At 34.2% G+C, this 14229-nt stretch overlaps 1 protein-coding gene across 1 annotated transcript in view; it reads left to right on the forward strand.

Moving 5' to 3' along the window:
• The window catches only part of LOC107582340 (pleckstrin homology domain-containing family G member 4B-like), a 19964-nt gene extending 6808 nt beyond the window's left edge, over positions 1–13156 (forward strand). Inside the window, exons 8-20 of the mRNA XM_016268137.1 lie at positions 555–650; positions 1928–2076; positions 2446–2584; positions 3181–3329; positions 3699–3837; positions 4784–5071; positions 6003–6092; positions 7105–7335; positions 11069–11239; positions 11323–11531; positions 12043–12338; positions 12655–12860; positions 13002–13156. Coding sequence (XP_016123623.1) covers positions 555–650; positions 1928–2076; positions 2446–2584; positions 3181–3329; positions 3699–3837; positions 4784–5071; positions 6003–6092; positions 7105–7335; positions 11069–11239; positions 11323–11531; positions 12043–12338; positions 12655–12860; positions 13002–13043 — 2205 coding nt within the window. The 3' untranslated portion in view covers positions 13044–13156. The remainder of the gene's footprint in view (positions 1–554; positions 651–1927; positions 2077–2445; positions 2585–3180; positions 3330–3698; positions 3838–4783; positions 5072–6002; positions 6093–7104; positions 7336–11068; positions 11240–11322; positions 11532–12042; positions 12339–12654; positions 12861–13001) is intronic.
• Positions 13157–14229: the final 1073 nt, after the last annotated feature.

Consider the following 14229-nt stretch of genomic DNA (forward strand, 5'->3'; position numbering starts at 1 on the left):
TCTCTCTCTCTCTCTCTCTCTCTCTCTCTCTCTCTCTCGCTCTACTATAAGTAATGTGGCAAAGGCCCGCAATATAAATGATGCAACAAATAACAGCACATTTGCAGTCAGTGATGTTGTCATACCACTTACTCACTAAACATCTGTATTTGTTTCTGTAGTAAGAACATGTTATTGTGTAATCAGTTCGGTCAGCAACTGTTGAAACATTTGTAAATGGATGCAAGTCAACCTGCACAAACAGCTCTAGTGAAGTGGATCACAACATTTCTGACATGTCTATTTCTGTTTTGTCTATTTGAGGCCTGAGAGCCCAACGGCTCTTTAACTTACATGTGTAACAACCTGACTTTTCCTAATCTTATGTGAATTGATTATAAACAAAATTTCATCTTGATGACTAGCAGCTACCTTCAGATGTCTTCTGCTGGTCACATGCTTTAGGTTTGTGCTTGTAAATGTTTTGTCGAGCAAATAGCTGAATAATCAGCAGATGCCCTTCTTTCACAATATGTAGATGATTATCTAACATGTGTTTTGCACGTGTCTTTCAGAAGCTTTCTCTCTTTCAACTCGACCTACAAGCAGCAGCATCATTACTGCAGACAGCAATCAGGAGACTTGATGTTAAAAAAACGGATACAGCAAAGGTAACTTTGGATTCTGCATGCTAATTTCTGAACATTTCCAGGAATACAGTACACATTCGTATCACATTTTTTAACATAGCAGCTAGAGATGCACTGGTATTTAAATTTGAACCGATACAATAAGCCAGTAACTATTTTCATATTATGTCAGAAAACGGAGAAATGTCTGATATTAAAATTCGATGCAATTTTATCTAAATCAAACACTGCAATCAATCATTTTAATTGCTACAAATGACTATAAGAATCGAATGTAATAATGCACGGTATGAAAAAGGAACATTCATTTTAAGATTATGTTTAACAGTGTTAAGTTATTAGTGTTTTTTTTAAATGATCTTTAAGTGAGTGTTAGCTGACTGTAAATGTGGAAAATAGGTGAAATTAACATGCAAAATGAAATATCAATATCAATAAATTATCAATATCAATAAATATCAATACCAATATCAGTAAATAAAAAAATCTCTAAAATAAATTGTTATAGTACAGTTATATTATCCCTATTTAAAGGCACATTGACATTGTTTTTGTAGTGTGAAACAACCAGATATGTTCAATAAATGATTACCGGTTTATGTAACATAAAATGAACATAAATGCAGGTAGTACCAAAAAAAGATTTCTCACATTTTCACTCAATTTCTGCTCATAATAATAATAATAATAAAATATTTATAATAAAATTAATTATATAATTATAATAAAAAAGTATTATTTAGAAATTGCACAAATTGAAAACTTCATTTTAAACAAATGCAAAATTTAAAAAAAAAGCTCTTTTGTGACCCTGCAGCACAAAAGCAGTGTTAAGTCGCTGGGGGATATTTGTAGCAATAGCCAACAATACATTGTATGGGTCAAAATGATTTATTTTTCTTTTATGCCAAAAATCATTAGGATATTAAGTAAAGATCATGTTCCGTGAAGATATTTTGTAATTTTCCTGCTGTAAATATATCAAAACTTATAATATGCATTGCTAAGAACTTCATTTGGATAACTTTAAAGGTGATTTTCTCAGATTTTCTCACTTTTTTTGCACTCTCAGATTCCAGATTTTCAAATAATTGTAACTCAACCAAATATTGTCCTATCCTAACAAACCATACATCAATGGAAAGCTTATTTATTCAGCTTTCGGATTACGTATAAATCTCAATTTCGAAAAATTGACCCTTATGACTGGTTTTGTGGTCCAGGGTCACATTTATTTAATTTGACCATGCTGAGGAATTCTGCTCCCAAACTAACTAAATCAATTGGCAATTGTTCAGGATGTCCAGTCCTGCATCCAGGAGCAGAGGAGTTCCATGAAGATGGTGCTTGAAGACACACGATTGGTCGCCCTCCAAAGAGAAGGCGGGTCTATTCTCGCCAGGATGAGGAAGGAAGAGTGTCGATTTGCTCAGTCTGAAGACTTCAGGTATTTCTCTCAGTATGTTTGAATCACAGCAGGCTCGGTTTGGTCACGTTTGATCATGATTAGAGCTCAGCTGCGCCCATGATATTTGGACAGCTGCTGGGTCCCAGTTAATCCTATTTTCCCAACAGCAAGATCCTTTAGACATACAGTGAGCTCCACTGGAGAACCCATATATAATATGAAACACAAACTGGAAAAGTATGACTAGTATGTAGAGAAATGGTAGATTTTCACTAGCCTGTAGTATTCAATATTTACAATAAATGAATTAAAAACTACAAAACATATTCAATTTACAGTATATTTGCATGTTTTGTGCAGGTGCTGAGAGCACATAACACTTCTGTGTGTCTCTTCTGTCTCCTGCAGGGATTCTCTGGAGTCTGTGACGTGTCTGTATAACCAGGTGGAAGAGGCCGTTCACACGCTAGTGATCAAATCTAACCAGTCACTGCAACATCTCGAACATGTTCTTCGGTTGAGAGAAGCAGAAGACTCGCTCAGCACAGTATGCATTACATCCCGTCATGACAGATAATAAGCGCAGCCCACAGAAAGTGCTTCAGCGCTGAAAATAACACAAGACAAACATTGTGCCGCAGGGAATAATCAGCCAGTGTACAACGAAAACCGATCTTAAGTCGCTGGGGTAGATTTGTAGCAATAGCCAAAAAAACATTGTGTGGGTCAAAATGATTTATTTTTCTTTTATGCCAAAAATCATTAGGATATTAAGTAAAGATCATGTTCCGTGAAGATATTTTGTAATTTTCCTGCTGTAAATATATCAAAACTTATAATATGCATTGCTAAGAACTTCATTTGGATAACTTTAAAGGTGATTTTCTCAGATTTTCTCACTTTTTTTGCACTCTCAGATTCCAGATTTTCAAATAATTGTAACTCAACCAAATATTGTCCTATCCTAACAAACCATACATCAATGGAAAGCTTATTTATTCAGCTTTCGGATTACGTATAAATCTCAATTTCGAAAAATTGACCCTTATGACTGGTTTTGTGGTCCAGGGTCACATTTATTTAATTTGACGATGCTGAGGAATTCTGCTCCCAAACTAACTAAATCAATTGGCAATTGTTCAGGATGTCCAGTCCTGCATCCAGGAGCAGAGGAGTTCCATGAAGATGGTGCTTGAAGACACACGATTGGTCGCCCTCCAAAGAGAAGGCGGGTCTATTCTCGCCAGGATGAGGAAGGAAGAGTGTCGATTTGCTCAGTCTGAAGACTTCAGGTATTTCTCTCAGTATGTTTGAATCACAGCAGGCTCGGTTTGGTCACGTTTGATCATGATTAGAGCTCAGCTGCGCCCATGATATTTGGACAGCTGCTGGGTCCCAGTTAATCCTATTTTCCCAACAGCAAGAACCTTTAGACATACAGTGAGCTCCACTGGAGAACCCATATATAATATGAAACACAAACTGGAAAAGTATGACTAGTATGTAGAGAAATGGTAGATTTTCACTAGCCTGTAGTATTCAATATTTACAATAAATGAATTAAAAACTACAAAACATATTCATTTTACAGTATATTTGCATGTTTTGTGCAGGTGCTGAGAGCACATAACACTTCTATGTGTCTTTTCTGTCTCCTGCAGGGATTCTCTGGAGTCTGTGACGTGTCTGTATAACCAGGTGGAAGAGGCCGTTCACACGCTAGTGATCAAATCTAACCAGTCACTGCAACATCTCGAACATGTTCTTCGGTTGAGAGAAGCAGAAGACTCGCTCAGCACAGTATGCATTACATCCCGTAATGACAGATAATAAGCGCAGCCCACAGAAAGTGCTTCAGCGCTGAAAATAACACAAGACAAACATTGGGCCGCAGGGAATAATCAGCCAGTGTACAACGGGCAGACAGTCTCAACCTTCATAGAGAAACATAACATCACCGTGCTAAATAAAGTGATCATAATTTCTCAACTGTTGGAAGAGAATGTTTTGAGAAAAGTCTGAAAAGACCAACACTAAAATTTCAGGCTGGTTTAATGCTGCTCTTGCTGGTAGATAGATATGCTGTTGTAAGCAGCTTATGAAGAAATGTTGTGGTGCGACCGCATTTGTAGCACAAATAACCACAGAGTGGCTCTAAGTTACAAAACATAGTGGTAAGGCACATCCAGTATAATGAAAATAGGCACTAAATGTTAAATTGCACCATTTAAACCAAACGTATATAAGTAGAACTTAAAATTATGTTATATATCCAACCATGATGACCATGTAAAGATGGGAAATATGGTAACTGTGGCATGATCTACTATGCTTAACTAGATACTGTGTATTAACTAGATCCAAAAAGAATGAATAATTCATGTTAGTGCTTTAACAAAAATACAAGCTTCATATTTGTGCTTTTAAACTCTCAAAGTGCATAGTCCCATTCAGTAACCATGAGTTTGTCATTTATTTGTAACACTTTATAATAGGGTCTCATTTGTTAACATTAGTTCATACATTAAAGGAATATTTCACCCAAAAATGAAAATTGGCTGAAAGTTTAGTATATTAGACATATGCTTCTGGGTAAATGTGATGATTCCTTTATGTTAAGTCATATTTGAGGGCAGGAAAGTAACATGTCTTAAACTGAATTATACAAATGTGCCCTGCCAGTAAAATGTGAAATGTTTACCATTGATCTGTTTGTCTGCTATGCCTTAGTAATTGTTCATAATCGTTGCGGGATGCATTATGTTTTTGTTGGTCTCCTGACAGTAAACTCCAGTGCATCATGGAGGAGCTGCTTCAGACGGAGAGAGAGTATGTGAGAGCGCTGGGGTACGTGGTGGAGAACTACATGCCGGAGCTGGAGCGTCCCGACGTGCCTCAGGACCTGCGGGGACAGAGAGGAAGCATCTTTGGGAACCTGGAGAAGCTGCGAGACTTTCACCAGCATCACTTCCTTCAGGAGCTGGAGCTGTGTCTGAAGGAGCCCTTCTGCGTCGGACGCTGCTTCCTGAAACACGTGAGCACTCCGAGCAGGACACACTCACAGTTTCCAGAGTTTTACAGCCTGATACCAGAGAAAGCCACTTAAAGCGCCACAAAGAACTTTTTATTTTATAGAAACCCATTAATGCAGCTTTACAGATCTTAGAAAATGCATACACTTATAATGAAAGAACCATGCAACTCAAAAGCAAAAGCAGGTCACATTTCACCCCACAATTATAAGACATGAATAAGGCATAACGAAAATTAAGCCTAGATATTTGTCATTTTTAGGATATCATAATTTTAGGAACATTACTATTTGTTTGCACTGCATTATTTTCATGACATTTAAAAACATTTTTGCAAAATGAATGCCAAAAATCTAATTTTCATAACTGTAATGCAAAAAATATATATTTATTATTGTATATATTTAAATTGCAAGGTACTTATATGACATTGTAGTGTGTTTTTTATATTTGTGCTGCTATAAATAAAAAACAACAGTATCTACTATTGGGAATGATGCGTATTAGAGAAAAAAAAAGAAAAAAGATGTATTATTTAAATTGCTATGTATTTACACATAATTTAAATATGTAAATGTATTACGTAATACTTTAAATAAATAATAAAAACTGCATCCAGCATTGGGAATAATGAATATTGCTTAGAAATAAACATATAAATGTAAAAATGTGAGGAGAAAAAAATAAATAAATTAAATAAAATAAATAAATTAAATTATATATATATATATATATATATATATATATATATATATATATATATCTTTTTATATATATATATATATGTCTTGTTTTGATGACTGTGTCACACTCATGTAGTAAGATGTACTTTAAATACCTTCACAGAGAGAAACAAATGCACATCATGCAAAAAAAAAAAAAAAGCCCACTTGTTTGCACCAGTGATTCTAACATCATGTCTCTCAAATTCAGAAAGAAAACTTTGGCCTGTACGCATTATACAGCAAGAACAAGCCTCGCTCTGAGAGACTGCTCATCGATCACGGGAGAGAGTTCTTTAAGGTGAGATTTTCCTCCATCAGTCATCCAAATGTCATATTTTAAGGTAATTTCATTAGTATTCAGTAGAATTTGAATGTATGAACAGATTTATGTGGTACAACTTTAGACATATAAAATAAAATAATGAATTAAAAATAATATATACAACATATATAAATAAATATTAGATAAACTTAAAAAACAAAAAATATTAATGTTGCCTTAAAGTACTAAAATTACTAAAGCTAAAATGAATTTAGCTTTATGAATTAAAGCCAAACATAAATATTTTTACAACAATAAAAAGAACAAAAGTGACTAAAATTCATTTATCAGTAAATCATAGAGAAACTTTGCCAGAGAAAGCCATTTTTAATGACAAATGTATGAAATCCCATTCATAGCATCTCATTTTTTACAAATACAATGAAATCAATCTATGAACTCAATATACTTTGACCCTCAACCAAAGCATTTGTACATGTGTGTGTAAAGTATTACATACATAAATGATCTCTATCCAGCTCCTTTCTGTTAAAGCTTGCGAAATAATAGGGACAAAAGTTCCCCTCAGAAAAGAAGATTATGAAATAGTTTTTGGATTATGGAAGATTATGGAAGACTTCTGGAGAGTTCATTCTCTTGGAAATCCATGCGCTCAGGATAAATCTTTCATTCGGCAGAAGTTCTCATCTTCTTGAAATGAGTGGCATGATGATTTGCATATAAATACCTGTCAGAATAAATCAGCTCTGTCATAAACCGTGGGCGCTTTTTCAGACGGGACACACATAAATCAAATATTCAGTGTTGCTCTTGCAAAAAAGTCATAACAGCATTTATGATATATTTCTATAAAAATCTTGTTGACCATGTTATTAATAAACAAACAAGATGGTGCATAAAATGTCCTATTTAGACAATTATTGATGAGTTTAATCTTTACATTCAGCATCTAATGAATCAGTTTAGATTGCTTTACTTCTGATGCCGTGCTTGTTTAGTCATTTTAGTTCAATCATGTGAATTGCAGCAGAAGCAGCAGCTGCTGGGTGATAAGATGGATCTGTCCTCGTATCTGCTGAAGCCGGTGCAGCGCATCAGTAAATACGGGCTGCTGCTGCAGGACATGCTGCGTGAGTGTGAGACCGGAGCGCACGCGGGACACGAGCGGCTCGAGATACAGACCGCGCTGAACATCATCCAGTTCCAGCTCCGCCACGGCAACAACCTGCTCGCCATGGACGACCTTCAGGACTGTGATGTGAGCCTCATCGCTAAATAAAACTATAAAACTAAAAAAATAAAGCTGAAATAAAGTAAAATATAAATATTAGATAAAAAAAAATTAAAAAAAGAAAATGTTTCTTTGGCAACTAAGTAATAAAAAATTTTGAAGTTCTAAAATTATTAATTTAAAAATTCTAAACTTTTTAAAAATACTTTTAACGACTGAATGTGTTTTTTAAATCTAACTCATGCATTTAAGAAACAAACAAGATGATACATAAAATTTCCTCTTTGGACTATTATTCATGAGACTATTATTTTTTACATTCCTGAAGAATCAGTTTATAGTTTTTTTTTTTTTAGTGTAATACCTCTGATGCTTTTCTTCTAAATGAGTTTAATAATTCTAGTAAAATAATCTAAATTACTATTTTTAGTATATCCAAACTATTGTTTTTGGTAATTCTAGTAATATAATCTATGAACTAAGTTAAATTTAAGGTGAAATCAATTAAAATATAAATACTGGATAAAACAATATTAAACTTAATTCAACTTAAATACTTGAAACGTTGCCTTGGCAACCAACTAAAATAAATATGTTGAAGTACTAAAATTACTCATTTTTAAGTTACTAATTTTAAAATATTAAACTAGTTTAAAAATACTTAAAAATACTAATTTATTAATAAAATAAATTGAGCTTCATAAATGATAGTTAAATAAAGATAATTAAAAATAATAGTAAAAAGGATAAAATTACTAAAACAAACTCAAATTCAAATGAAATCTGAAAATACATATAAAAATGTAACAAAAAAAATTACAATATTAATAAATACTATAATAGTATATTCATAATACTAAAATGACACTGGAGTGATAGAGAGATGAGATTACAACATCTCAGAAAACCCCAATTCCATTTTAGTTTACAGAACTAGGCACATTTCTTCTTCAACCCTGTAATTTAGAAAAGCATTTCATGGCAAGCGTCATTATTGCACATACTGAGGGTTCGTGATTTGAGATGATGTATTAAACTTCAGTGTGTAAAATGCTGAGAAGCGGAGCTGCTACAGAACAGACTCGTGATTTTTACCTCGTGAATGATCATGAAATACATTGAACTTACATTGAAGGAGGGACCTGAGTCATATCTAGAGAACAGAAAGTCACACAGATTTAAGGGTCGATCCTTTTGGCCAGTAAAACAAAAACACTAAACACTAAAATCCACTAAAAACACCTTAGAAATACCATAGCTGCACCTATCAACTTGCACAGGCAATCATCACCATAATTTCTTAAAGTCTGTACTGTTTACCTGCTTGCTTATAAATCTATGATATGTGTTGTTTTGCAAAACATATTTGTCTGCAAACTAAATGCAGACTGAAATAGAGATATTTTTATAGAACAGGATGGTCAGGCGTGAGATGGAGGTGAGTTTTGCCCACTTCACATACCGTCTGTAATTAGAAAGATAAATACCTTCATATTTCATGCATTTATTTTCAGACAACAAGCTTTAAAAAAGAACAGTGAACTAACTCGTACACTCCCTCCACCTGTGTGCTGAGACAGTGGAGTTACTGTACTCTAATGTTACCTTAGGTTTAGACATGCTCTTCATCTTGTCTATGACACATTCACTGCGGTTCTTCAGGATCACTCTCGGTTCTGTCCTCTCCTCTCGGTGAAAATGATTTGTGTCTCAGGTAACTTTTCCAAGCAGCTCCCTACGCTTCACTTTTCTGTCTGCACATCACTCTCCACTTGAAAACCCAACATGAGAGCTTACGATGGATGTGTTTAAAGTACTGTGCATATTAAGAAAATGTTATACTCTACAAGTCAAAAGTTTGGAAAAGATACGATTTTTTAGCGTTCTTGAATGAAGTCTCTTCTGCTTAACCAGGCTGCATTTATTTGAACAAAAAATATAGTAAAAACAGTATTGTTGTAAAATATCATTACAATTTAAAATAACAGTTTTTGTATTTGAATATATGTTCAAATGTATTTTATTGCTATGATCAAAGCTGAATTTGACTCCAGTCTTCAGTGTCACATGATCTTGCTGCGGTTCTTCAGGATCACTCTCGGTTCTGTCCTCTCCTCTCGGTGAAAATGATTTGTGTCTCAGGTAACTTTTCCAAGCAGCTCCCTACGCTTCACTTTTCTGTCTGCACATCACTCTCCACTTGAAAACCCAACATGAGAGCTTACGATGGATGTGTTTAAAGTACTGTGCATATTAAGAAAATGTTATACTCTACAAGTCAAAAGTTTGGAAAAGATACAATTTTTTAGCGTTCTTGAATGAAGTCTCTTCTGCTTAACCAGGCTGCATTTATTTGAACAAAAAATATAGTAAAACAGTATTGTTGTAAAATATCATTACAATTTAAAATAACAGTTTTTGTATTTGAATATATGTTCAAATGTATTTTATTGCTATGATCAAAGCTGAATTTGACTCCAGTCTTCAGTGTCACATGATCTTCAGAAATCAGTATAATATGCTGATCTGCTGCTCGAGAAACATTTCTGATTATTATCAATGTTGAAAACAGTTGTGCTGCACAATATGTTTGTTAAAACTGAGATTTTTCAGGATTCTTTGATGAATAGAAAATTCAAAAGAACAGCATTTGTTTGAAATAAAAATCTTCATTATAAATGTCTTTACTGTCACTTTTGATCAATTTAATGTGCACTGAAAAAAAATATTCATTGAATTTACTATTTTTTTTAAGGTAAGTGGTTGCAATCAATTTATTTTAGCTACCTTGAGAAATCATTCTAATATGCTGATTTGCTGCTCGAGAAACATTTCTGATTATTATCAATGTTGAAAACAGTTGTGCTGCACAATATGTTTGTATAAACTGAGATTTTTCAGGATTCTTTGATGAATAGAAAATTCAAAAGAACAGCATTTGTTTGAAATAAAAATCTTCATTATAAATGTCTTTACTGTCACTTTTGATCAATTTAATGTGCACTGAAAAAAAATATTCATTGAATTTACTATTTTTTTTAAGGTAAGTGATTGCAATCAATTTATTTTAGCTACATTTAAATAAACAAATTTAGTTGACTAACTTTCAACATTTTTTTTTATTTAAATGTAGCTAAAATAAATAGTTTGCAACCGCTTACCGCTAAATGTGTATCTTTTTTTTCAGTGTGTCAGTAATTAATAAAGTATTTTTTTTTAATCTTACTTATACCTCAAACTTATGAATTGTAGTGTGTCACCATTTCCACAAAAATATTGTGCAGCACAACTGTTTTCAACATTGATGATAATCAGAAATATTTCATGAGCAGCAGATCAGCATATTATACTGATTTCTGAAGATCATGTGACACTGAAGACTGGAGGAATGATGCTGAAAATACAGCTGCGCATCACAGAAATAAATTACATATTAATATTTACTCACATAAGAAACAGGTATTTTAAACTGTTATAATATTTCACAATATTACTGTTTTTATTATATTTTTGATCAAATAAATGCAGCCTTTTCCTTTAAAAATGTAAAAAAACAAAAAAAAGTAATTATTCCAAACTTTTGATCAGTAGTATAGATAGAAACGCTTTTGAAGGTGAATGCAAGTCTCTCTTTACAAACTTTATGACATTTTGATTGTTGATAAAAGACACTGAAAAAATAATTTGAATGCAAAAGCAGTTGATTAATATAAAAGCATCTGCCAAATGCATTAATGTTATTTTGTTCATGTGTGTGCAGGTGAATCTGAAGGAACAGGGCCAGCTGATCCGTCAGGACGAGTTCCTGTTGACCTTCAGGAAGAAGAAATGCTACCGTCACATCTTTCTCTTCCAGGATCTCATACTCTTCAGCAAGACACGCAGAACCGACGTTGGGAATGACACGTACATCTACAAACAATCCTTCAAGGTAAACCCCTGCATGAGGCATCAGTGAACAGCTCAAAATAGAGACGGCTTTCCCTTTCACTCTTGCTTTCTGTGCTCTCGCAGACTTCAGACATCGGTATGACCCATAATTTCGGTGACAGCGGGCTATGTTTTGAGATCTGGTTTCGAAGGAGGAAGTCTCAGGACACATACGTCCTTCAGGCACCGAGTCGAGAGGTGAAGGAGAACTGGACCAGAGACCTGGAGAGGATCCTGTGGGAACAAGCCGTCCTCAACAGAGGTGAGCACACAGTAATATTCAGGTCGCTTTTGTCTTGATAAACACGAATTATGATTATGGTGTGAATTAAATTCAGGAGCATTTAGAGCTAATCTAGTTTCTTGCTGTAGGTTTTATTTCAATTCAGGTTATTGTATTGCTTAAAGGGATAGTTCACCCAAAAATTTAAATCTGTCATCATTTACTCACCCTCAAGTTGTTCCAAACTTGTACCAATTTCTGGTAACACTTTAGATTATGGAAACACTATTCACTATTAACTAGTTGCTTATTAGCATGCAAATTAATAGCATATTAGTACTTATAAAGCACATATTAATGCCCAGATCCCTTAACTCTACCCTATACCTACAACTACTTAACAACTATTTTTATTATTATTATATTATTTTTAACAACTACAACAACTACCTTAATAAGCAGTAATTTGGAGTTTATTGAGGGAAAACTCTTTAATAGTTAATAGTGAATATGTGTTCCCTAACCTAAAGTGTTTACCGAATTTCTGTCTTCTGTTGAACACAAAAGAAGATATTTTGAAGAATGTTGGTAACCAAACAGTTTCTGGTCTCCATTGACTTGCATAGTATTATTTTTTTTTTAACTCTGTATGATATCGTAGGTGGGATTCCTGTCCTCCGGCTGAATTCTGTCGGCTCGGCCAGCTATACGTCATCCTCTGGAAGCCATTCGTCCTCCTCTGGGTGGGGATCCACGTCTCCTGTGGGTCATCTGATCAGCCCTAGTGGAGGAGATGTTGTCCGGTACGTCCACGGGACCTCAGGGATCCTGGAGGAAGATGATTTAGACCAGAAGAGCGGAAACCAGAGTACACTGGGTATGTCCTTCTTCACAATGCATCCTATTTTGGATGTTGTCTACACTAAATTTAAAATTTGGGATCAATAAAAGTGCAATTTAAAATGTAACTTATTTCTTAATACATATTTCTGGTCTTATTTTGAATGTTTCATCAGGTCATGTTTTTCTAAATCGAATAATCAGTTCTGATAATTAGCTTTTTTTAAACCATCTTATTATTTAGCCTCTCACAGATGCACTGCAGTTCAACACCCAGGTGCATATATTGAGGTATATATACAGTATATGCAATATATGTTGCTAATAGGATGTTTTAATGTGCTGTGTTTCAGTGGAGAGTTCGGTGTCCTCAGGAGAAAGTGTTAGTTGCTTTAGCAGTTCTGGTCACAGCTGCTCGTCTGTGATTGGTGGAGACTGTGAACACACCCAATCTGAGGCGCCTATCATTGGTGTGAAAAAAGCGTGTGCCCACAACCACGAATGCAGCATGAAACCCACTATCCCACCAGGCCAAACCAGGGACCATTCGTGCACTACAGTACGGCATTTATGAAATTTCTACATTGTGCATTACCATTTTTGACACATTCAAGCTATTTTATAGTTATTTTTCAGTTGTGTTGAGATTTGGAATATTCTGCATATTTATATTTTAATTTACTCTCTTTGATCTTTACAGGTTCAAGGGACGAGCATCATAGGAAAGTCAACTGAAGTATAGCCCAACATGTATGTTTATACTGTAATAGCGTCATGCTTTTATGTTATCAGGCCCATCCTTTTTACCTTTTATACCTATCAATCCTGTGAAACTCAAAAATAAAGTTTATTTTATTTATTTATTTCAGTGTGAGTATGTAACATTGGCTCATGGAACTAACATTTAAATGTTAAAAACCTACAAAATCATTTGTTTGTTTTTTTACTTGTATTTCTGTTTCTGGTGGTGTAATCTTTTAATAAAATTGCTTTGATAAAATAAACAACTGAAGAGTTGCCATAAAGTCTCTGGTCTGCAAGAAATTATTTAATTCTCAGTGGGATTATTTTAAATGAATTGATTTATTAAAAGAATCAAACTTATTCTGTAAACTTTGAATGAATGTGGAAATGTTAACCAGTAAAAACTGGTTCTTCAGTGCTTCTTCAGGTGCTATATAGCACCACTGCCATACAAAAAACCCATTAAGCCCCTGTATTGTTCTTTAAAGGTTCTCTAACTCTTTCTTAGTCTCTTAGTTTAGTTGAGAAAAGGATTCAAAAATGACTTTAAAATACAGTGTATTTCCTGAAGATAACGTGGTTCTCAACCTTTTTGCCCCCAAGGCCCCCTATAAGGAAATATTCCAGGGCCCCCACACAAGACTTTTTGACCTCAGAAAAGCATAAAAGTGATTCAATATAGCTTTTGCCATTATAGTAAATTCCCATTCATAGCAAACATATGAGAGTGGAATAACATACCACAAATGTAAGGAGGAGAATGAGGTTCCTCTTATGGTTCTACATCGCACCACTTGAAAGGTAGGTGTTTCCCTGTGAGTATGAGCCAATGAACCACCTTTAGTGCTATTTAGCACCATTTTTTAGAGCGTAGATAAAAATTAAGGTCATTTTTGGAAAAGGGATGCTAGTAAAGTTGGGCTACACATTGCAAAACAGAATAACTTCATTGCAAAACATCCTGTAGAAACCACAACAGAAATGCTTTAGGACTGACCTGTGTAGCAGTTTCCTCTGTCTGTCTGTCTGTCTGTCTAGCCATTGGATTTATCTCAAGATTTCATAGTTCTTAATATTTACTGATGTTTGATTTACCAGAATGATGTCACTTCCTGCAGAATGATTACAGGACTGGATTTTGTTAGTTAAAGGGATTTTAACTAGCTAACAACAACAACAACAAC

Source organism: Sinocyclocheilus grahami, unplaced genomic scaffold, assembly GCF_001515645.1.
Source record: "Sinocyclocheilus grahami isolate Dianchi unplaced genomic scaffold, SAMN03320097.WGS_v1.1 scaffold43.1, whole genome shotgun sequence".
In the NCBI taxonomy this organism is placed as follows: Eukaryota; Metazoa; Chordata; class Actinopteri; order Cypriniformes; family Cyprinidae; genus Sinocyclocheilus; species Sinocyclocheilus grahami.